General features: G+C 39.0%; 1 protein-coding gene across 5 annotated transcripts in view; it reads right to left on the minus strand.

The window, feature by feature from the left end:
* DMD (dystrophin) overlaps positions 1 to 23,208 on the minus strand; it is a 999,626-nt gene extending 976,418 nt beyond the window's left edge. For all 5 annotated transcript variants that reach the window (XM_082277447.1, XM_082277448.1, XM_082277450.1 and 2 more), the window contains exon 1: positions 22,908 to 23,208. In XM_082277447.1, coding sequence (XP_082133573.1) covers positions 22,908 to 22,950 — 43 coding nt within the window. In that variant the 5' untranslated portion in view covers positions 22,951 to 23,208. The remainder of the gene's footprint in view (positions 1 to 22,907) is intronic.
* Between the last annotated feature and the right edge of the window lie 868 nt (positions 23,209 to 24,076).

Genomic DNA, 24,076 nt, shown 5'->3' on the forward strand with positions numbered 1-24,076 from the left:
CACCCCTCACCCAGTTTCCAAGCTATACAGCAATGCTGCACAGAAAAATCCAAACTGGTCAAAGTTAATTTTTTGAGTATGAAAAAAAAGATGAGAACAATGAAGACCAAGACTTTACTATAACCTGGTTTTGTCTTTGTGGGTATTTCAGATTTCCAAGACCACATTGATCAGCTTGATTTTTAAAATTACTAATTACTTTTTCTTAGTAAAGTTCAAATATCAGATTCATAATATATTTTCAGAGGAAATAACATGGCTTTTTTTTTTTTTTACACACTACCAAAAATAGTTAATAGATAAATATTGAAATGTAAATGACAGTATTACTAACAAACTAATCACTGCTTTGTGAAAAGCTTTAAGGCTTTTTTATGAAAAAAAATCGTTAACCACTAAGATATTGATCTCAACTATAAAACACTAAGCTTAAGTTATAGCAATATAGACCAAATGATTAGGTTTCAATGTCATGTTGCCACTGGTGCAATGTCATTACTCAAGCTAATTTTATACATGATACAATTATTACATGGTCTTATGGATTTTTCATCACTTTTCTGTATATTAAACTAGACATATGAGACAACACCAAATCATAATCACATTTACAGTTTGAGCTCTACTGTAAGCAATTTGATAATAGGGTTCATTAAGGTTTGCAGGTTTATTCCAAGAAAAAAAAAAAAACAAATAAACAAAACCCCAAAAGAGGGATTCCTTAAATTTTTGGAGACTGGGAAAGTAAACTTTAGAGAACTGTATGAGTTCAGCTTGGTCCACTGTTCCTCCTTAACTCCATGAGCAACAAGCATCAGATTTGGATTTGGAGCCAGGTGGGCTTTTTTGAGTGTTCTCATGTGAAATGTGAAAAAACTCACCTGATCTAAATGCAAACACCCAAGCTTTCCCTGATACCAGTTTTGAATAGTTTCCACCAAAACATGCATTACAAACATTTCCACAAACCTATGGTTCTCTACTCTGTTAATGAACCCCCAAGAAGGTCAAATACATGAGCTCATCATAACATGCCTATTAAGCAACAGTCAGAAAAGGAACAAGGTACCTTTAGTACTTAAAAAACCCTAAATCAATGTATTCCTAGGGGTGTATATAAAAACATTATTTTGATGGAATTTACTGCTGTGCTTCAATGTTCTCAATAGCATTTGCTTTTTTGTGTCTCCTACAGGACAGGACTGCTTTATTAGCAACAACAAAAAAATTCCTACAAAATACAGTTTTTCTACTCTGTACTGTTAAAAGGTCACTTCTCTGGTCACCCTTTCTGACAAGAAAGGGATACAAAAAAATTACTCAACTTTGTTCTCTTTCAGTGTTGCACAGAAAGCTTTTAAGGAAGAAGACTCTCTAATATGAAAGCAACACAAACGGGCCCCATGGAATATTGTGATTCTATGAACTAAATTACTCTGTTAGTGGGCTAATCTTTAATCTACAGGGAACCAGACTCTCTGATCCTTGTGTCTATTTTTACACATCACAAAACAGCAATAACACTTTGATACAATTCATCAGACTTGGCCATCAGCTTCAATTTGGGCTTGGACTCTCTGGAGAAGCACTGTTTTAAGCATATGTTAAAGCTCAAACTAACCCTTACATAGTCATACATTTGTTCAGATGATGTCTGTGAGCAGGTTTCTCTTCTGAGGTTTCAGCTACCATGCTACTCTTGATCTGTGTCTACTGGGGTCAGAAGAGTGACATGAACCATCCCTGGCAGAGAAGCTCACACAAGTTTAACTTTCCTTGTGAACAAAAGTCTGGCATATGCACTAAGCAGTACTAAGAGCAGCTTCACCTGCCCGCTGCACAGTGAGCACACAGGAGAAGATACAATAAGCCACTTTCTGATTTAGAGATTATTTTTTAAAAGCCCTGCTATAGTTTACAGCCATTTCACATTTTCTGTAAACAATCACAAATATCAACAAAAAAATGCAGGGACTGCAGTGCTGCACAGCACACGAAGAGATGGTACACGATGGCACTTTGTCACAGAGCCAGCACCCTCTCCCACGCAACGATTACCCCTGACAATGGAAAGGAGATTTCATGGTCTTCAGTCATCAGCAAGTGTCTGGCCTCGAGTCTAAAGGGACATATTGAAATCTTCTCAATTCTGTCACATTTACTGAGCATCACAGCACCTGTCAAAAGTATCTTTCAGGTACAAGAACCAGACAAAAAAGAAATATTAGATAGAAGGAATCAGGAGTAATTTAGCCCTGATACCTGGAAAAGCTCACATGGAAAAGGACATCTCCTTGATCAATCCGGGCCATGTCATACAGGCTCCACAGCTTTTATCAAACCAGGAATATCAATCCTGAAAACTTTAACACTTAATCCTGCAAGAGAAGCTGATATATGAACTGTTTATTTCCATTTCAAGTTCAGATGTTATTCTTACGCAATCAGTTCAAGCAAAATTTTTCCATTTTCTCCCAACACGCAGTCATTTGGCTGGTGAAAGCCAACTCTGATTTTCAGAGCTAAGGAGTGTTTGAAATCCAAACCTAAAATGTACAATTCAACAAATGAAACAAAATTAATCCCTTTTACAAAATAAAACCTTCTGTTCCTTGGTGAATCTTCTTAAAAGACTAACAAACTAATTAACTAGCAGTTAGTTGATTTGGAGGAGAGGGGCTTTGGGGAACTTGGGGTTTTGTTGGGTTTTTTATAATACTAAACTCCAGAATTATGGCCTCCGATTTATATTTTGCCTTCTTAAATTCAAGGAATTTTTAGAACATCTTTATCTCTCTGGAAATTTTAGGTTAGTTACTGGACATTTTGAGAGGAGTAGCTATTTCTTCCTTTATTCGTTATTCAAGATACCTCCTTTTATGCTGTCTTCTATAATATGGCTCCATTTATACTCTAATCTATGCAGAAAATAGAGACATAATTAAATCTGGAAAGAAGCAACATATTCACTGCTCTGCCATTCCACAGGCTCAGTGTGTACACACAAAACCTATATACTACCATATTCAATTTCTATACTGCGTTTTTTTTAGACTCCCACTTAACAAGCCTGTCATTCCTCACAATGGTTTAACAACTTTGTATTTGTAGAACAAAATATCCGTTCTGTGTGATGCTTTTTTCAACACTATTATGCCAGGAAGTAGGCTTTCCCCTCCCATTCTTTCAAATGTTACTCTGTAACCTTTATTTTGCATTTATATGTAAACCATATAAGTGGTTAAGTTTAAGGCAGATATTGCCATTTACAGTGTATTTCACCAGCTGACAATGGGAACTCCATGGATTCCAAGGGGTTTGGGGTTTTTTTTTTCTGTGGAGGGGGGGCTGAAATATGATTTCTGGTGGTACATTGATCACAAAAATGCTTTGCCAGTGCTTCTTACTGTCACTGTTCTGTAGCCAGAACTCAGTTACTATGTGAAAGGCTTGAAAGCTGCCACAGAGGAAAACACTGCCACAATTCATAGTAAATGTCCTTGTGGGCGCTGGAATGTTAATATGCTGCATACTGCAGTGAGGACAGGGCATCCAAATAGCTTCAAACTATTATATCAAGTTAAAAATTGTCCACTGGTAGCTATTTAAAGGTCATTAGTTACTTTATATATATATATATAGTGCATGTATTCAGCTAGCAGAAATCTGGTACTACATTGTTGGCCATAAAGGGAAAAGTTGGACAAGTTCTAAATAGAGATCAAAGCCTGGGCCAGATCCTCAATTAAAGTCAAATGAGTTATATTTATGCATGCCAGCAGAGGATATTTTACAGAGTGCAGAAGACTTTGTATCAGAGCAAGAGTTAAATGACAAACCACTACTGGTGTGACTGTAATTCTAACTGTTCTTGTCCAAATATTCAAGAACTGAGTTGAACAAAACACTAAAAAATATGTTGATTTTATGTGTCATCTCACTTCCTTATAAATTTTATGCTCTTTTTGGCTTCAGAAAAAAATGAAATTTCACAAGTAATAGACAATGACAGCAATGTGTAACCTGCTTCCACCTTTAAAACTGATCTATGTATCTGCACAAGCAACTTCATTCACCAGCAGCAAAAAAACCTGTGGGTGACAGTATAGTAATATGCAACATTTGTGGTTAGAAATTCCTATGGTTTTGGGTAAGATATTTGAGTATCTTGGAAAAGGTTTGTTTGTTTGGCTTTTTGAAGCTAAAAGAAGGAAAATAGCTAAGTAATGTTTTACTAAGGTCACAACCCTGAAGAGAAAATTATTTCATTTCTTTAACAATGGAAAAAAAATATGATTCTTTCTGCTGCCATTATTAATTTGGCAATGCTTTGGTTTTCGTATACATATGCTGCATAGTAATAAGTTCCTTTCTAAACAAACAGTATCAAACAGTGGAAAAAGACTTAACAAAAAACCCTTCAGGTTTTAAGTTTGTGAGTAAAAGGAAAAGATAATAGGTTGCCCAGGGCAGTAGAAAACTGAAAATATCTTATCAATTTTACATGGTTGTCTTATTGTGATTTACAGGGTTGGGGTTTTTGACAAATAATCCCACATTCTACAATAAGAAAAAAAAAAAATTAAAAAATAAAAGAAAGTATTTTCTGGTCTCTTTTGTCACAAGTAGAGAAAAATCTGAGGAAAGAACTACGAGAAAAGGACGATATTGGATGAAGGGGTGTAGCGATAAGGAGTGATGAAGGGACCCCAGGCAGGTGCAAAGGAGGATCTTTATTGCCAAAAACCTAGCCTTTTTATGCCATTAGTCAATGATCAGTTTACATACTTTTTAGGCACAACAAACCCAATTTAACCAACCACCATACACCACAGTGCGGGCACGAGGCATTCACGCAGCATGCCTCACTTCCTCTATCCTAGCTGAGTCATTCTGCCACAGTCCATTTCTACTTAGGCTAAGTAACAGGCCAGAGCCATGATTTTACCAGGCCTTCCCTTTACAAAGCTTTACCTGTTGGTCACAAAGGGGAACTGAGAAAAACTATCAAAACAAGAGTAAAGCAAAAAGGAATGAAACAGGCTTTATACAGTCCATATGGATTAAGACCCACATATTTGTAGTTCTGAAAAACAGAAATTAATGCTGGAAACATTTGCTGAATCATATTTGCACTTTTTCTTTTAAAGGTCAAAGAGGTGTATAATAGTTTTGCAAAGAGAAAAAAAGTCACTGTAAAAAGGTCTGTTACTTACTATGCTTGCTCTGTAACACTAAACCAAAGAGCAATGAACTGTACTTTTGGAAACTCTAAGGAATTACCTTTTATAGCTGAAAGGTCAAAAGAGAATATGGAAGACCAGCTATTAAGTTACATGGTCTTTATGTATCGCTCATAGTTTGTCAGTGAATTTATAGGAAATTCCATGCTGGAGAACAGAGATAGGGCTCGTTTCCTTTTAGCATTTAAGTAGGAGAGCCCAATCCCTTTGGCGTATAACTCTCCCTCCCCCATGCACACAATCTTTCCAGCATATTTTCTTGCTCTTTTACATTTCTGTACCTATTCAAAATGAACACAAGCCAATTTTATAAGCACTTCCCTGCCCCTCTTGCAAAGCAAGAGCTGGCACAAGTACAGACTCACAGCAGAGTTGGGTTAGGGCAACTGGCACGTAGTAGCCGTCCCAATCCTTACGTGTTTTTCGAAAGCACTGTCAGTCCATGGGAAAGCTCTCTGAAGCTGAATGAGATGGTGGGAGGGGCGGTGATAAAGGAGCTGCACTGAGAATGTCATCTATTTAAGCTGCACTCACAGCCTGGACATTTTGTCTAGGGCACATCACTGAGATACTGCTTCACTGTGCTGGCTGGGCAGGGACTGCTTCACTTCCCTTCTGCCCAGACAGAGGAGCCTGCAGATCAGATGGAGCCGCAAAGAAAGTTTTCCTACCTTGGACACCAAACTGTTGGGATCTTCAGCATTGAATTCTACAACTTATTGCCTGATACACTCCCAAGAGCAGTTTCTCTGCCCTTTGCCTACTTTCTTCACAAGGGATGTGAACAAAATAAAACCTTTTATACTCCCTAAATCAAATCTTCTTCTTTAGATCCTTTATCCAGTTCAGAGCTAGCTAGCAGATACTATCCCCAGTCAGAGCCACAGGGAGAAACCTCATTCAGCATTCCAGCTTGGGATCCTCCCTGGATCGTAATTCGTAATGACGTAAGATAAGGTTTTTACAAAGGAAATGCCTCACAGTAGTCGCTGCTTAACCACTACGGACCAAGATTAAAATTGTTTCTTTTATTGAGGAGAAAACCAAGGCAACTGCTGGATTATTGTGGGAAACACTGTATCATTTGTGCCAAACAGAAATGTTGATCCATCTGGCTCATTAGGAGTCTATGCTCCAGTTAATCCAGGTCAAATCTGTTTTACTTCTGTGCAGTGGAAACTATTTTGAGAAGGTCTGTGCAGTGCCTACAGATTGAGACAAACAGCTATGCAGATCTTTGAGCACAATTTCTGTGCAACAAGAAGAATAAAGAGCCTTCTGCTCTACGTGCCATGAAATAATAGATCTAAACTTGTCAAGGCTCATTCTTGATTATATTGTTGTGTTCAGAAATTATCATCTTTATGTATCATTGAAAAGCAGTTCTAATGATTACAGGGGACTACAATCTGGAATGCTTACACTGAGAAAATAACCAGCTAGAATGGTGGCTCACTAAAATAGAGTTAAACATGAAATAGAATTAGCAGAGTACTCCCAAGGGAGTGGTTGAGGAGCAAACCCCACTGCTGAAACAAAATAATAAAATAAAATAAATAATAGTTTCCAAGTTAGAGTTTTCAGTGGGGTTTTTTTTTAGAAAATTCATGGCGCTATATCTCTGTTCTAAATTAAATGTGCTTAGGACATTCTTTGTAAAGTAAATGTATTAATACAGAGTAACATGGGCTGCAAGGAAGGCCATCTAGTCCAACACTGTTCTCAAAGAAGGGCCTCCTTCAGAGCTAGAGCAAGAAGCTCAGGGCTGTAGCCGATTGAGTTTGGAACCATGCCAAGGGAGGAGATTCTACAACCCCTCTGGGCAAACCCCTTTGGTGCTTCACTGATTACACCCATAGTAAAAAAAACCCCAATATTCTTAGTAACTTGTCAAAATTTTCATTTTGGAAACCTGTTTCATCCTTTCTCTGTACACCCCTGAGAAGAGTCTGACTTAATTTTCTTCCTAACTATCTATTAGACAGGAATTAGATCCCTTCTCACCCTTTACATGGCTGTATAGTACGGTAGTTTTAACTTTCATCACTAGGTAGAATATGCTTTTGCACTCAATACAGTTCCCTACAGTTTTGTAATGATGGGATTTTAGGCCTTTCTCAATTTGTAACTAACTACGGACCTTGTTTTAAGTAAAAGGAGAACATCCTATATTCAAATAATTTCTCTCTTACACAAAATGTACACATGTCCACAGTATATCATATTCTTAAACCTGTGTGGAATTACCTAAGTTCTCTAACGATACCTAAAACAAACTCAACAATTGGTCAGGGAAACCATGAGAGGCAAAGTTAAACTTATAGCCACAAAAACTGAGTTAAGTAGCATGCTTACACAATAATGAGAATAAAACATTTGTGACATGGTTCTTGAAACCACTTCCCAAATTTTGAATGAAGCCTGTGTTAACAGGAAAAGGGTGAATCCATGATTATCAAATGCATATTTGAATCAGTCCCTGATTGAGCTACACACAACCCCAGTGCAAATCTCCTGCAAGCTCAGTGTTCTAAATCAGGAAGATTGTTAAGCTTGCAGATCTACCTTTTGAGTCATTTGTAGGGCAGCTACAAACAAGGGAAAAGGGCTTTTCTCTTAGATCCAGAATGCTCTATATTATCAAAGCGTGAAATAGAAACATGGATTAATTAATGTGAGGAAAAAGGGCAAATGAAATTATATACCATGGATATTGAAGTCAAATTGCACAGAACAAGGAGAAAGCAAAGAATAATTTCTTTGTTGGCTGATATGCCTCCAGAAGTCATCTCTAAAGACCTGAGTGGGAATAGTTCTTCAAGGCATGGCAAACCCTGAAGTGGGCTGGAAAGGCCAGTGACCCTCATGCTCTACCAGAGATATTGAATGGAAAAATAATCAACCAAGGGTAAATTTGCAGACTCCCACAACATCTGTTCCCAGCAGACTTGTGGGCTCTCAAGAGTTTAAAGGAACTACAGTGCAGTTTCAAGGACCTAATGGGAGGCAAATAATGGCAATTTTGAACACTCCCTCCACAAGCTTCAGGACAAGGAGAGAGAATCATCACAGACTTTCCACAGTATGATCTAAGTCAAAGTTGTTATCAAAAGTCTTTGAACACAGGATTGTTGTGCTCAGCTTAGGCATATCAATAAACCAGAGAAGCTGCACTCAAGGAAGCTTAACAGTAAATAGCCAAGTGAAAAGGCTTGTAAGCGTGTAAGTATTTCATAGAATTTTAACACTAAAGGTAGTATACATTAAATATGAAAGCCATACTGAATTTCCCACCTTCTCTAGGAAAATACACCACATGATGTTTTCAAAACACTGGGAAATCCAAGCATTTTCTTCCTAATATCTTTGAAAGACTTTTTTCTCCCACTTGAGAATGTGCATTAGGTACACAGGAGAAATTTCTGGTTTTCTCTATTGCCTCTTTCTTCAGTATCCAAGTAAATATCAAAAAGGAAGACGGAAAACACAGTAAAAGAAATTGAAGATCCCTAAGGAAAAGAGATAGGAGTTTTTGTCAAGGATCAAAAGGGGATTAAATATATATGGTCAGCTAAGGAATTATTCTGGGAGAAGAGATTTACTGTAAAACAAAATTAGCTCACACTTGAATACACTGTAAAGTCTGCAAGCCTAATACTGAGGAGCCATCAGACTTTCCCACCCCATCATGTAAAGCACTTTGCTTATTTTTCTTGGCTCAAAGGATTCACACCACACCATGAGATTTATATTCTTTTGAGGTAAATGGTAAAATACTATAGGTGACAACAGTCATTTTAGCAGATCAAGAGGCAATATTATCAATACCATGGAAATAAAATCCACAGTAACTCCTGTTTGTTGCCAGATGACTAAGGGTCCAGAGAGGATTTTATTCTGTTTTGTTCTTTTGTGATGTTAGTTTTTTCTAAAGCAGTAAGGGAATAAGATCCTTTCAGACAGAGTGAAGGGATTAGTGTATCTTGCTGGTGATTTGGGATCAAGACTGGAATTGTCTGGGACGTTTCTTAGCAATAATGAGGAGTCTGTCTGAAAAAAGGAAGAGAGGGATTCAATATCAGTAGCCACAGAAAATCATGTTACTACTTAAAAATCTCCCAGTTCTTGACAATAAAGAAAGAGAGAGAAGAAAGAGACTTAGCAGGATGTTTACCAGCAGTCCCGTTACCTGCAGGCAAAGGCAACCAAGCCCAGTACAATTTGCCCATTTTTTTTTTGTGCCAAGCCATAACAGGCCCCATAGCATCTTTTACTCAAACTGTGTAAAAATTTAATCTAATTTTTTATGGGAAGGTGGGAGGACGAGGCCAAAAGGACAGCCAAGACAAATCAATTGGCAAAGGAGGGCCAGTTCCATGCAGTTGGCAAAGCAGCTTATGGGCAATACTACTCAAAAAATGGATAACAGGAGCAGCCCTGAAGGACATCCAGCAGCCCTGGCCCCACAAAACTGGGGCATTCCTTCTCCCTCCCTCAAGCCTCCAATGAATACATCTCTGTTTCAAAAATGTGTGGGCCTGTCAGGCTTTGGCCTCAGCCCCAGTCTGAGCAGCAGCTTTTCCTCTATGGCTTTCAGCCTCTGGTGCACAAGGTGCACGTGTCCAACCCCACAGAGAACTGAAGGCAGCACCAGTGCCGGTGACAGAGCTTCAGTGAGAACAAACAAGCTCATAACAAGTCCTGCCTGTCCACAAATGAGGCTCAAATCGAAGATGTGTAATACAGACATCCCAATGTGAGGTCTAAATTACCTTAGTCTGTGATTAATTGAACCCATCACAGTTTATGCATAATCTATAATTTATGCCATGCTGCATCAAGCAAGCTAGTGGTTTATTGTACACACAGAACAAGATGATTTAGATTATAAGGGGACATACAGCAGACCTGTCAGGGAGGAAAAGGGAGGAGAACTAGAAAGGGCTCTGGGTGAGAAACCTGTGCTTTCTCATCCTTGTTATCATACTCCCTTTTGTGAAACCTGTAACTCCAGCAGCAATTTGCAAATCTGCCTGCCAGCTAGCCTGGGAAGATATGGTGACACAAGGATGCAAATTAGAAGTAAGGGTTAAAATGAGCTCTCATATCTGCTACTCCTGCTCATATTTCTTTAGGGTTTTCTTCACCTTACTTTCTCATGCAAACTCTTCACTGGCATGCATTATCAGGGCAAAGCTCTGTGGCTGACATGCATCTCAGATCTTTCCTTGAAACCTCTCTGGCTGTGTTCTGGCTGACTTCTTCCCCCCTTTGCCCCACATCCTGCTGCAGCCCCAAACAGCCTTCCTGATTCTACTCTTTCATCAGTTCCTACTGTCCCCAACATCCCCTCCTCTTCAGGCAGGCTGCACTTACCACAATCTTTGTATTATCAAAACAAATTCCTTTAATTGTTTTGTAAATATATAAACAAACTTATTTTATTGTAAATATGAGAAAACATGAATGCATGAATAAATAACCATACAAACTGAAGGCCTGTGTGCAAGTTGCCCTGCTAGTGTTTGAATAACATTGAAAGTCAGCTCTTGGCCTCCATAAAGAAATCTTGAGGTAGAAAGGCTGTGTGTATAAGGAAACCTGAGGGGGACTGCATTAGTCCCAGAAACAAAGGGATTCACTGATTTTCTGGTGCAATTCTGACTGGTTTGCAGCACTGACATTTTTGTCTGTTAAAAGTGATGATATTGTTAACAGTCAGGGCCCCATAAGAGGGTTTCTCTGCGTGAAGTCAGGCTTGAGTGTTACACTTAATCTGCAGTTACATTTTAAATTGCATTTATATTATAGCTTAATTGAAGTGTGCATACGATTTCCCACAAATACTACTTTCAGCTGTTATACCATATCAATAATAATTAGAACGATTTATACATTCATTCCACTCAGATCACGTGTGATAGGCTTCAGAATAACTAGATCTTTTGACAACATCTGTAAGAGCTAATAACTGCCACTACCATCACATGAGGTGCTTGAAGCTTCATAACCTCACCTCTAGGACTCTTTCTTGCAACATCTTTGATGATTTTCAGCTATGACTGCAGCCCTTGCCACACCATGACTTCTCTTTTCATACAGGAAATACATTCTTGCTCTCTTCTGCCAACCTAATTTCAGTATTCAAATTCATTGGGTAAAAAATAATCACGCTTTTGTTTACAGTGATTACAAATTCACAATTCCGTCTGGGCCTCAGAATTTTGCACAGCATACTGGCAATTAATATCGAATTAATGCTTGTAGACCCACTGATTGTATTACATATCTACAAAGCAGACTGCTGACACATTCATTTATATTTCAAACAGCACACTGTAGGCTGTATGGTACAGGGAGTACATTGAAAACTCTTAAGAGTATTCCAGACTCAGGTACGACAACTCCCCAGGAACATATTCTCACAAAAACGACCAGCCAAACAACCAAAGAGAAAAGCAAACCTAGAAAACCAACCCCACAACAACAACAACAACAAAAAAAATCAAAACTACAACCAAAAATCCTTGGGGGAAAAAAAATCCAGGGGTTTTTACTGTGTAGAAAACACAGAATTAAATCATCATATATAAAAATAATACTTCCTGGTGTTTATCTGGAAAAGGACTCAGGCAGTTGCAGAGGGTTGTGCTGCTTCTGTGTGAGAAGGAAATGGTGGATTTCTAAAAGCAACTTTCCATGACTGGTCACAGCTGTAGGTTTAGCTGCAGACCAAAAAACAGGTTTCAGTGGATGCAAGTTAAAATACAAAGCATTACAATAAAACAAAATAGGGAGGATGAAAATTTGTATGATGTAAAACTGAAATAGAATATAACTGTCAAAGAAGTGGGATTGACTTAAGGAATCCTGGAAGTTGTGACATGCACAATACATTTTCTTTATGGCTCAAAAATACTCTGTCTTAATGAAAAGCTGTTATATAAAAGTACATCTTATAAGTTTCCAAAAAGAGTCCTCAGGTTTCTAATAGGTTCCCGACTGGCAGCCTTTCCCATTAGAATGGAACTGAATGACTTCTGATTATAAGTAAATATTTCATTGATCACACTTATGGTAAGTTTTAGTATTTAACTGAGCTACAGATTCATGTAATCACATGATATGCTACTTCACAGTTCAAAAAGCAGATAATTCTTTCTTTGCTGCACTTTAACAAATGAAAATAACATTAAAAATAGGGCTTATAACTCAGGTGACATAAACGACTATGGCCTGGAAAAATAATTAACATCTCTTATTAGTTATTACAAACACTGATAGTTTCTTGTTACTAGCAAATAATCAGGAAGCAAAAGGAAATTGCTATAATAACAGATGATAACAAAAATTATGCAAACATAAGACTGATACAGAGAAAGATGGAATAAACAGAATTTATCTAAAGGATTAAAGTGGCAAAGTTCTCCACAGTATTTCTATGAGAAACACTGAATGTACACTCAATAACAGCATTAATTTGGAAGGCAACAAATATTTTAAAGGGCTTACTTTTGTTTCTTTGATTTTAAATTAAAGACATCGAAACTGAAATCTCAGCATGTTTAAATCTATATAAACTAAAAGTCACTCAGGCTTTTTTTAAATTTTTGCACTCTGAGTAAATTTGCAACAAGTCTTCAAAATAATAACCACATTTTCACAGAATATGAATCAAATTAAAGTACCACCATAGACACTTTGCTAACTTGTAATTTTTAAATAACTTTCAAAAATATGCTGATACTGATGCAGGTTTGGTGCATATATTAATGGGTTTTGAACTTGAATATACTTTAAACAAATAATGGACATTCTATACTACATATTAATTTATCTAGATGGGCTTTCCAGAAAAGGGATATTCAGATAAGCTAGTGTTCAGATGAATACATCCTGAAAGACTAGCTCTAAATTGATTTGCAGCTAGTTTATAATATGGGCACACAGGCAAATATGGACAGTTTTGATGTTTGTGTTTGCCCTGCAAAAAACAGAACATGAGAGAACCCAAATCTCTCCTTAAAGCCACTTCCTCACCAATCAGACAGGCTGCTGGCAAACAAAAGCAGTGAAAGAGCTGGTCAAAGTCACTGCAAGATGACTATTGATTATTTCAGAGAAGCCTTTGTGATGGTGGGAGGCTCTGAGAAAACGGAAGAAACCAAATGGCACTCATTTTCAAGTACAGCAAAGAATATTTGGATAACCTGGGAAAACAATGAAGCAAATCCTCTTAGAAACCTGCAAATCATCCTTGAAACCATGTCCTAACATATGAAGGACAAGAAGCTGACTGGGAGTATAGACAGCATGGGTTTAAAAAGGAAAATGATGGCTGGCCAACCTGACAGCATTTCATGAAGAGGTGACTGGCTCAGTGATGCGGGGACAGCAATTGATGCTGTTTATCCTGACTCCAGCAAAGCTTTTAACACTGTCTCCTATAACATTTTCATTTTAAAAACCGTGTGTGGACTAAGTGGCCAGAGGGGTGTATTGAAAACTAGCTGAACTGCTGGGCTCAGAGTTTGGAGCTAGTTGTACAAAGTCCATCCAGCAATCTAACAGGAGACTCATGCAGTTCAGGAAGGGGAAGGAAAATCCTGCACAGAGGGAGGAATCACTGCAACGACCAGTAGAAGCTGGGGATCTAACAGCTGGAAAACAGCTTTCCAAAAATGGTTCTGGTGGACACCAAGCTGGGCGTGAGCCAGCAATATGCCCTTGCAGCAGGGAAGGCAAATATTACCCTGGGCTGCATCAGGCAGACTGTTTCCAGCAGGTTGAGCAAGATGATCCTTCCTCTCTGCTGAACCTTGATCAGACAAAACCGGAACACTGAGTCCAGTGATAGGCTCCCCAGTATGGACATACTGCAGTGAGTCCATTGAAAGGCCACAAATAAATGATTCAGTGATTGGGCCACCTTTCAGATGAGCAGAGACTGGGACTCAGATGAGCAAGATGGGACTGCTCAGCTGGGAGCTGAGAAGGCTCAGGGGGATTTTATCAGTAACTAAATATTTGATGGGAGGGAGCGCAGCAGACAGAGTCAGACTCTTCTCTTTGGTGCCCACTGGCAGAATGAGAGACAATAGGCATAAATTGAAATAGAGGAAATTCCATAGAGACTTAGGAAGAAAAATAGATTTTTGTGAGGATGGTCAGTTGCTGGGACAGGCTGTGGAGTCTCCATCCTTGGAGATATTTAAAACCCAAGCTGACATTATCCTGAGCAACCTGCTCTCACTGACCCTGCTCTGAGCAGGTAATTAGAGTAGATGATCTCCAGAGGCGTCTTCCAGCCTCGGCTGTTCTGCGAGTCTGTGAAATTTCATCAGTTTATAGGCTGAGCAACAGTTTCTGGAAGCACTCCAAGACAGACACAACACCTCTTAGAAACTCATAATCCATCAAAAAAAGCCTACATAGATTGACTTATTGCACCAGGAAAAAATGAATTCCTCAGTTACTATTTAGGGCTAAGACATTTTTCACTTTCTAGATAAGAATTTAACAGATAAGAAGCAAATAACCTTGGTGCCTACAGTAGGCAGATTTAGGGAAAAAAAACTGTCCACATTTTGAGCAAGTCCTTGCTCAAATCACATCCTTCCTTCAGTTAAGGGGAGGATTATTGGTCAAGTAAACTTTGCTTCACATTTGCCTGCAGCATGTCAAGTGCAAATGAATCAATTCAGCAGTAGCAACAGCTGGGAAGAATTGGCAAAACGACTGTTAAATCAGCTTAAGATAACATGCAAAAATTAGCAAGCCTTCTTTGGGGAGGAGAGGGCTTATTTAAAGTAGCTAAAGCACTACAGCAATGGATATGCATGACAGGGAAATGGAAAAACAGCAAAAGGACTAAAGAGAAAATAAGAGATCTGACAACAGTAGTGGTAGAAAGGCTTTGGGCTTCACAATTCAGCTGCTGTTCCCCAAGAAAAATGGGTTTGTCCTTAACAAGATGAAAGGGTGAGTGTTCACTGTCATTCATTTTCTTTCAAAACATAAAATGTTTCCAATTATGGTTTTCAGCTGTAACAGTTGAAAAACATTATTAAGTTAGCAACTGTGCTAAACCCAGCAGTAATTCTGAATTGATTCTGTAAAGACATGCCTTGTTTTGAACAGGAAATAGAAATGGACAACATAATCCAATAGATTTCCTTTCCCAAGGCAAAAATGTGCCCCATCTTACATTCTCTAAAGCTTTACATCCATCAGGTAATCTAGACAGAAAAACCACTTCACTGAGGATAACTTTTACTCTCAATAGAAAAATTCGATGTAACTAAGTACAAGTTCTACTTATATGCCCTCTAGAAAGCATCTTGATTCAAGCAACCTCTTTCAAATCTATGCTAGTATCACTGAGCCATCCTGTATGCAAGGATACAGGTATCATGGAATTTTAAAGAGTTATGAAAAAAAAAATTAGATTTGTGATGATGTCTTGTATTTATAAACATAAATTCATTTACAGTAAGTTTTTTGTTTACAGTAAATCTTATACATTCTACTGTTAGATATTTGCTCCTAGAATCCACCCCTTATTTCACAGTTTTAAGTTTCCCTGATGATTCTTGTTAGAGCTTTCAAAACTGATTTATTTAATTATTAGGAAGAACAGAAAGGTCAGAATGAAGCCTACAACAAGCTTGTCCTTTACAGACTACTATAAAAGGAACTGTTCTCATGTTTTGGCGAGAAAACAAGAATTCGTTTTTGTGAAAAGTTACTTGGCTTCACCTTTGGTTTCCATTCAACATCCAATGCAACCAAAACTTTCTCCTCTGTAAACAGTGTATAAGCAGAGCAAACACTTTAATCTGGATCTTCTGCATTTTTGGAGCATGACTCACCATCAGTCAACCAATCATTTATAAATCTGATCTTAGAATTTGGTGTAAAAATATACTGATCTCTATTTCCAGCATTGTTGGCAGGGCTTGGAAGGGTGGGGCAGGGAATAAAATATGTACTAAATCACATGATAAGAAAAGGTCAACAGTAAATAAAGTCAAATGAGTAAAAGAAATACTGTTGTATTCCTGAAATCCAGTGCAAAATAATTTGGGGTTTCTTAAAATCTTCATTAAAAGCAGCACAAAAAAACCCCAATAAACTGAGTTTTTTTGAATTAATAAGCCCGTACACATCATATCAACAATTTCACCATCAATCCAGGATAGCTTTGTAACTTCTCAGTTTCCTCTTCTCCTTCATTTTGACAAGCAGGTGCCCTCGTTAGCTGGGCAGGATTGTGTCTGGGTAGTCCCACCTGGATTTCTCTGGAGCTAGGAGAGCCTCTGTCCTTCTTGATCCCCCCAGTCCCAAACAGACTTGCTTATGTTTTCCTTTCTTATTAGGTGATCAGCTCTGGAATGAGTTAGAGAGCCAGGGAGGGCTGGGGACTCATTCTTTCTAAGCCCAGGAATGTGACAGGATAGCTTTATGTCTAACAGCATTTTTCCCTGTATTGAAGAAACGGACACAGATGTTCCCAGTTATTGCTATCAACAGCATCAGCCATTCATAGCAGAACACATCACAGACAATCCACCATCCAGTAACTTAATGAGGTGCTCTTTAACACCTCCAACAATGTTAACTATTTAATGGTATTAATGTTTTAGAAAATACAGTGGCTGCAATAATTTTCCCCAAGCTTAGCAACAGCTAGGTACCTTTGAGGTTTGTTCAGAGTGAAATAATTCATGAACAGTCTTTTCCAAATAAAAACTTTAAAATACTGGGGGGAAAAAAAACCAACATTGAGAGAACAAGGTGAAGGGTGTTGAAGCATTTGTGTGTGATGAGCACAGAGAGGCTTAGGAGAGAGGAGGACAGACGAACAGAGACCTCAGATTTCTAAACAACTTCTTTGATATACACACCATCAGCAGAGTGTGAGCTGTGTCAAAGTAGTTATAGATCTCACTGCAGAAATGTTTCTTATGAGAAGCCTGTACCTGCTTAAGACCAATAAAGAAACCTTTCTTTCTTTCTTTCTTTCCTTTCTTCCCCTGCCGCCCCTTGGTTTTTCTCCTGCCACTGCAGTCCATGACCTTCACAAGGAAGCACTTCTGCTTTGACAACAGGCTGCAAACCTCCAAGGACTAGCAGCGCTTTCTGGGAGAGAAAACTGTTGCCTCACTCAGAATCCAATCAAAACCTGAATGTACCAAGTAAAAAATAAACCAAGGACATAATTATTCTGTTTCATTGTGATTTGGCTTGCCTTCAAATCTCATACCCTGTATATCTGAAATAGCAGCAACGCCTCCATTAGTAGGGCCTTCCAACACTTTAATCAAAGTATCTTTCAGAATAAAAAGGCAGAAATGTCAAATTCCCATCACCCTTTAAATTCCCTCAATTCCCTGTGCCACACAGAATTAAAAGCCTTACCCGGGGATAATTTCCCGTACAAACCAGTGTGCAGGCATGCAGACACTCTGCCACGTGGGCAGGTGCCAATTTTAGAACATGGCAAGCCCTGGGGTGGTGGGACAGGGAGGCTCCCTGTGGGCACCCCATGCTCATGGGTCACACTCCTGCACCCCATGTAGCTGATTTCTCACGCATGGTAACAACTCCCACATCTTATATAAGAAATACAGGTGTCCTGTACAACAATGCTGTGTACCTGTTCCAGTGCACATTGTTTGCCCCTCTCCTTTCCAAGTTTCTATTAAAAATATCAGATGCTGGCATTTCTGTTTTTACTGGGACACTTCTGAAGGCCAAGAGACCCAGAGTTTTCTCAGACTTTACTGACATTCAGAGGAATGAAGTGGTTAAAAGAAATAGGCACAAAGGAGTTGATTAGCCCGACTAAAACTCATTTTCTCTCTCACTCTGGGGTGCTCGCAATACCATTAGGTCCCCAGAGTTCTTTCAGAATATTTTAGCAAAGGCAAACTAAGCAAAATGTTATATTCTGGATCCACATTTAGGTCATTTCTACACGCTGAAGCTTTTTAAGCTTATATTTCTTTTTCTTTTTTTTTCTTTTTTAAAGGAAACCTCAAACCATTATGTTACATCATAGAAAACTACTCTAGGGGAAAAAATCACACCATTAGGACTAACATACTTCTGTAATGGTTTCTTTGAGGATACTTTTACACTATATCTTCTTATTTTATTATCATTGAAATTATGCTACTTTGTTTCTGCTGAAAATGATGATCCCTTAAAAATGCTTCAAGAAAGAAATTAAGTATAAATCTGGTATCTTAACTTTTATCTTGTATGAACATATCCAAAATTACAAGAATATATGCTTTTGCTCACATAATATTATTTCTTTCTCCTACACATGCTCATAATATTTAAAAACTGTATTTTGCTCTTCAGAATAAAAGGCTGCATACACCACATATGGATTACTTTAAAAATACAGAATTAGAGAAAGGATCAGAAAACCTCTCAAATATTATCAGCCTCATGCTCTAAATAATATCCCATAATATGGCTCGCAAGATGAACCAAGAAAAATTATGACTTTCTTAAAATGCAGCTTATCTGTCCTTCAAAACACATAATTAAAAATGTTCTGACTTGCTGCACATGCAGTAAGTAACCTAGAAGGGAAGTCTCTGTGGTCTCTGCAGCGAGTACTCTGAACCCAAACAACTCCTTTGCTCCATGTGTTTTTCTGGGAAGATGAAGGATCTTGTTCCCTTGTGCAGCACAGTTGGCAAGACGTTCTGGAAAGCCACACTCCACTAACCCTTATTTCTGCTTTCCACAAAGCTCAGTCTTTGATAAGGCACAATTATTTAAAATTCCCAATGCTGTTCTGCTTCCCCTGGCAGTGATACAGTCTTACCACAAATGCATCCTCTTTGACAGCAATGTGATGTTATAAAGTTCCACTAAATTTATTGAGGAGTCTTTATCCAGCAGTTAGCAATAACACAGTACAATAGTTATCCTCCTAAATGATAATTAAGCTTTGGGGTAACATTTAATTGAAAAGGTACTGTGAAAACCAACAAGTCAGCTTTTTCAAATCGAGGCTGCTTGGTTCACAATACCATTCAATGTGATTTTGTCTCACAGTAATCCATGACAAAAATATGAGTCTAATCCTGTTTCCTCTGGAGATCATTTGAAAACACTTAACCCCATGGACAATTCTGTGGTTTGAACAATTTCACATTATTAGTCTAGGGTTAACCTTTTTCTAGAAAGACTGTACCTTTTCAGTAATAAATAGCATGATCTTATCAGTAACTATTCTATTAGTAACATAATGGACTTGTTTCCTTTAAAAAAAAGTTTAAATTTTCACAGTATGTAGCATGGTCTTAGACTCCCATTCCTTGAATATAGTCCCCTGATCAATAACTGTGTTGGAAAGATCCATGGGCAACTGTGATACCCATGGGCAGTCTGAGGATCAGGGGTGAGGGAGCAGACACCACATAGGAGCAGACAGGACGAAGAACCCTCCTGCACTAGCTAGGGTGTGACTTTCCAAGTTCTCTCCTTACATCCAAAATCCAAAGAAATTTGCTGTCATGCTCCTTGTATCTCCCTGGGTTGTCTTGGACCCCAGCAGTTCATGTGGCCTGGCAGGAGCAGCCTGCCAAGCCAGCATTTCCCTGCAAGGTGTGTCACAGGGCTTGTTCTGGAGGAGCTTTGGTGTGACCCCGGTGGCCCACACACCCACTGCGAGTCTGTGCCCACCAGCCAAACCCAGAGTGTGTCTTTGAGTTCAGCTTCCTCCAAAAGGGATGCAGGGCATACCCTCTGGGTTGTGCTCTGGTGCACAGTCATAAGCAGGGAATCTAACATCTGGGAATTCACTTCAGGAATTTCCGATCTAAGCTGAGGCATGAACCTGGATGGACCCCTGCTACAGTACACCCATGGCATCCTGTAAGAGACCCCTTGTGGCCACCAACTTCAGGCAGGATTAATTTCTTTTCCATGCTGGATGATTAATTCTATTTTTAATCACTACTTTGTGCAAATCCAAGCAGAGAAAGAGGATGCCTGTGTGTGACTGCAAGCAGAATTTGGTTCCGTGTCAAAATAAGGACACAGAAAGAGGATTAGATCTGCTAGAAGGAAGAAATACAGTGTATGATACTGAATCCCCTAGGCAGACTGGCTTCTGAAATGAAGTTCCCAGTAATCTCATCTTAATTAAAACAAAATGAAATTTATGATATCTCATTTCCCCACCACTTTATTATTTAGGTGTCATTGTCAAAGACTCTGCAGAAATCAAGGAAGAGACAGCCACTGCCCCAAGGAGTTTCCAGTCTAACTCATGAAGAAGTAAACACTGAACAGCTCAGGAAAGAAAGCAAAGCCCTCGGCAATGAATAAATACCTTTATATTTTCACAAAGGTCATTCTCAGCTAAAGTGAGACGAACCCGTCTGTACTGCTGTGGCACAGGGGAGAGCAGAATACAAAAGGGAAGATGTGAGTGCAGAGGTGGATGAAGGCTTGAAGAGGGGCCATCAAGAAAAGAGAAAGGATGGATTTAATAAACAATACAAAGGTGTAAGTAGCCACTGTCACCTCTAAGAGCAAAAAGTTTTCATCAAATATAGAAAGAGAAGCAAAGGAAGCATAGGCAACAAGTAGGAGATGTGACATGTCCTCAATGAAGGCAGTGATCAAATTTGGGAACATTATTTTGGGCACACCTTGTCACAAAGTGCAGGTACAATTTTTCCCATTTTTATTAAAATAAAACTATACAAACCCCTCGAAAATATGATACAAATTTTTGAAAAGAAAAATGTCATTCTCTTTAAAAGAGTGAGGATACAGCTGAGGAAATCCTGGAAATCCATGCAGCTAAATAACTCCCAAGAAGTGCTAGGACATCACCCTTTCATTTTAGATCTGGGCATAGTTACATAACACAATTTAGCAAGTGATTTAATAGCTCTTGTCATGAATGCTATTCATCTGCTAGATGCAACTCTGGTTTCTATTCTTATTTTACAAAACCTCTATAACAACTTGGTTTTTTTCTTTCTTTCATCCACTAATCTACTACCTCTTCAGAGTGAAATTAAAACTTTTGAACTAAGCAGCAAATATCTTTCCCCCTTACTTAGCAAGCACCTGTGCAACTTTCCTTGCAGCACCATCTTTTCCCAAAGGCTGAGGACAAGAAATCTGGGATGATATAGTGATTCCCTTGGAGAGAAAATATACAGAAAAGTGAAGAAAACAAATTCTCCTTATTCCTCTCCAAAGAGGAATGCTGAAATATGTTGGGCACTATGTGGCTTAATCTAGAGGGTGCAGTCTTCCTCTTGCTAACCAGAACTAAAGCCTGAGAAACCAAAGACATTTCTTCTTCCCAACTGTACCCCCACTATTTCAGAAGTCAAGAAAACTTTCTCATAATTATTCAATATGTGATAATGATGATCTCCCTTTTCTACCTCACTTGAATTTCCAGACCGTGTCCAATAAGTAAAAGGTGTTATCACTGAAGGAGCTCTCTTAGAAGTACGAAACCATCTGGAAAATTTATAGCTGATTTAAGTTTTACTTATTGCGCAAAAAAATAAAGTTTGAGTTCATCTTGAAAAAAGGGAAAACAAATATGGCATAAGACCCCAACTGCACCTTGAAATTTCCTGTTTTAAGCTTCCTTCCTGTCAAACATAAAAAATTTAATCTTACTTATAGACTGCCTTCATCACATGGACCATGCAGTCTATTATATGCTATGGGAATAAATGATAGCATGTATGTATTCCCCTGCCTTTTATGATCAGAAAATAGCGAAAAACAGAAATTCTATTATTATAAAGATACAGAACTAAGCTGGAAGATGAAGAGCCAAAATAGGTTATAAACAGGGGGCAGAGACCATAGATTATGTCCAGATAATACTGACACTTCTCTTTTCACTGGCACAATCTGTCCTGAGAGCCTGGGTGGGGGAGGAAGAAGAAAGATCATCTGGGAGCATGGTAGATGGATTTTAAAACTCTCTGTCATTCTTTCATTCTTGGCTCTCTTCAGTCTCCTGCTCTTGGCATCCTCTGTTTTTCTTCTTATTGCACATAAAGGTTAGTTTTAAACCAACAAACAAGTGCAAGTCTGGAGAAGATGCCTGTTTTGTTTCTGGGAAGTGCATGGGAGAGCTCAGCTGCTGCTTGCTTCGAACTAAACTGACACCCCCTCATTCAGCTGATACCAGACAGTTCAGCGACCAGAGAAGAGCTCTCTTACCCTGTAAGTTAATATTAGGCAATGAAACTGCCTCTGCCATTACAGTTCAAAGAAACTGATTACTCCTTTAATGTGTTGCCAAATTATTAGAATAATGACACTTTTTTCAAGTGTATTGGTGTGTCTCCTCAATTCTTGCTTTTTTAACCCCATGTTTTAGCAACTGTTGAACTTCAGAAAGAAATGTGTTGTTTTTCTTCAAAGGAGAGCTGGGTAATATTTCAGGATGACTTCTTTTATATATAATGTAATGGATATTAGCCCCCTAACAGAGAAAAAAAAAATCACTTTATTTTCCCCCTCTGGTGCTCTCCTTTAGACTTGGAAAATAAATATTTAAAAATGCATGCTGTTAGTGGGCTGTGCAGCACTACACTGCTCTGTCAAAGTGAATATTGTGATAAATTATGTCAGTCTGTTCATACTTACAATCATCTTCCACTTCCTCATACCAAAGCATGTGAGCAGACATGAAATCTCTCCACAAAACAGAGGAAAAAGAAAACAACAGCAAAATATTTCTTGGCAAAGTATATTCCAACTTTGCTGCTCCAGTAGCTTTTGCTGAATTAGGCTTGTCCCTGCATAATGCCAGATGTGTCCCCGCACAAGCCCCAGCAGCTCTGCAGAGGAGAGGGCAGGAATCACCAGGGTGGGATGCTGGCTGGGCTGGCTGCCGGCAGGGTCTGCGGCGTCCCAGGCAGGGAGAGGCAGGGATCCTCACTTCCACCCAGCCGGCATGGTAACTAATGCCAGTGCTCTTTGGAGGCCCCTAAATGTTTCAGATTCCAGGACCTGCGCAGAAGCAATGCTCTGTGCTTCCCTCAAAACAAAGTTGATTTCCCATAATAGGACAGCCCATGCACTCGACATATAAGGCTCTGCTTCCAGGGTGGCATGTGCAATGGATTTAAATTATGTGTTGCAGCTTCCCCAGGAACATTTAGGCCACAAAGTGGGGTGAAGATATTTACTGCTCCCTTTGCGCAGCTCCCCGGAGAGCCCTATGAAATAAATTTTCTTCCTTCCCAGCAAATGACCCCCAGCCCATCCCCAGACAGGTTCCTCCCTTTTTGGAAGAGGAGCAGCAACCCTCCCTGACTTTTGGGATTTCAGCCTCCTTCCTGAGCAGGGGAAAAAATAAACAAACACTAAAATAGTGTTGTCACCAAACTAAATGTGTAAATGCTAACACAAGTTGTGGTAAGTCAGCAGCTGCTTAAACAGGAAAAAAAAAAAAAAAAGAACTATTGACTTACAACTGACCTTTCCACTCCCAACAAAACCACGCAGTACTAATGCTATACAGAGCCCAGGAGCTGCAGAGCAAGCAGAGGAAGGAGTGTACACAAGCTGCCTGTCACTTTCTCTTCCTAACAGTGGCAACTTCCCTTTGCTCCCAAATCTCAAACAGGTGGGACCTGGGCTGATATTCTCCCCCCGCATTCAGTGCCAGGCCTCTTTAGTTTACACAGGAAGGAAAGCAGGCATCCACACAGTACTTGGGAAAAGGACTGCTGCATCCTTCACCTAAAAGCAGATTTTTATAAGGCTGCTTTCTACAATATGTACTTTGTACAGTATGTACGGCCTTTAGA

Source organism: Coloeus monedula, assembly GCF_965178545.1.
Source record: "Coloeus monedula genome assembly, chromosome: 3".
NCBI lineage: Eukaryota > Metazoa > Chordata > Aves > Passeriformes > Corvidae > Coloeus > Coloeus monedula.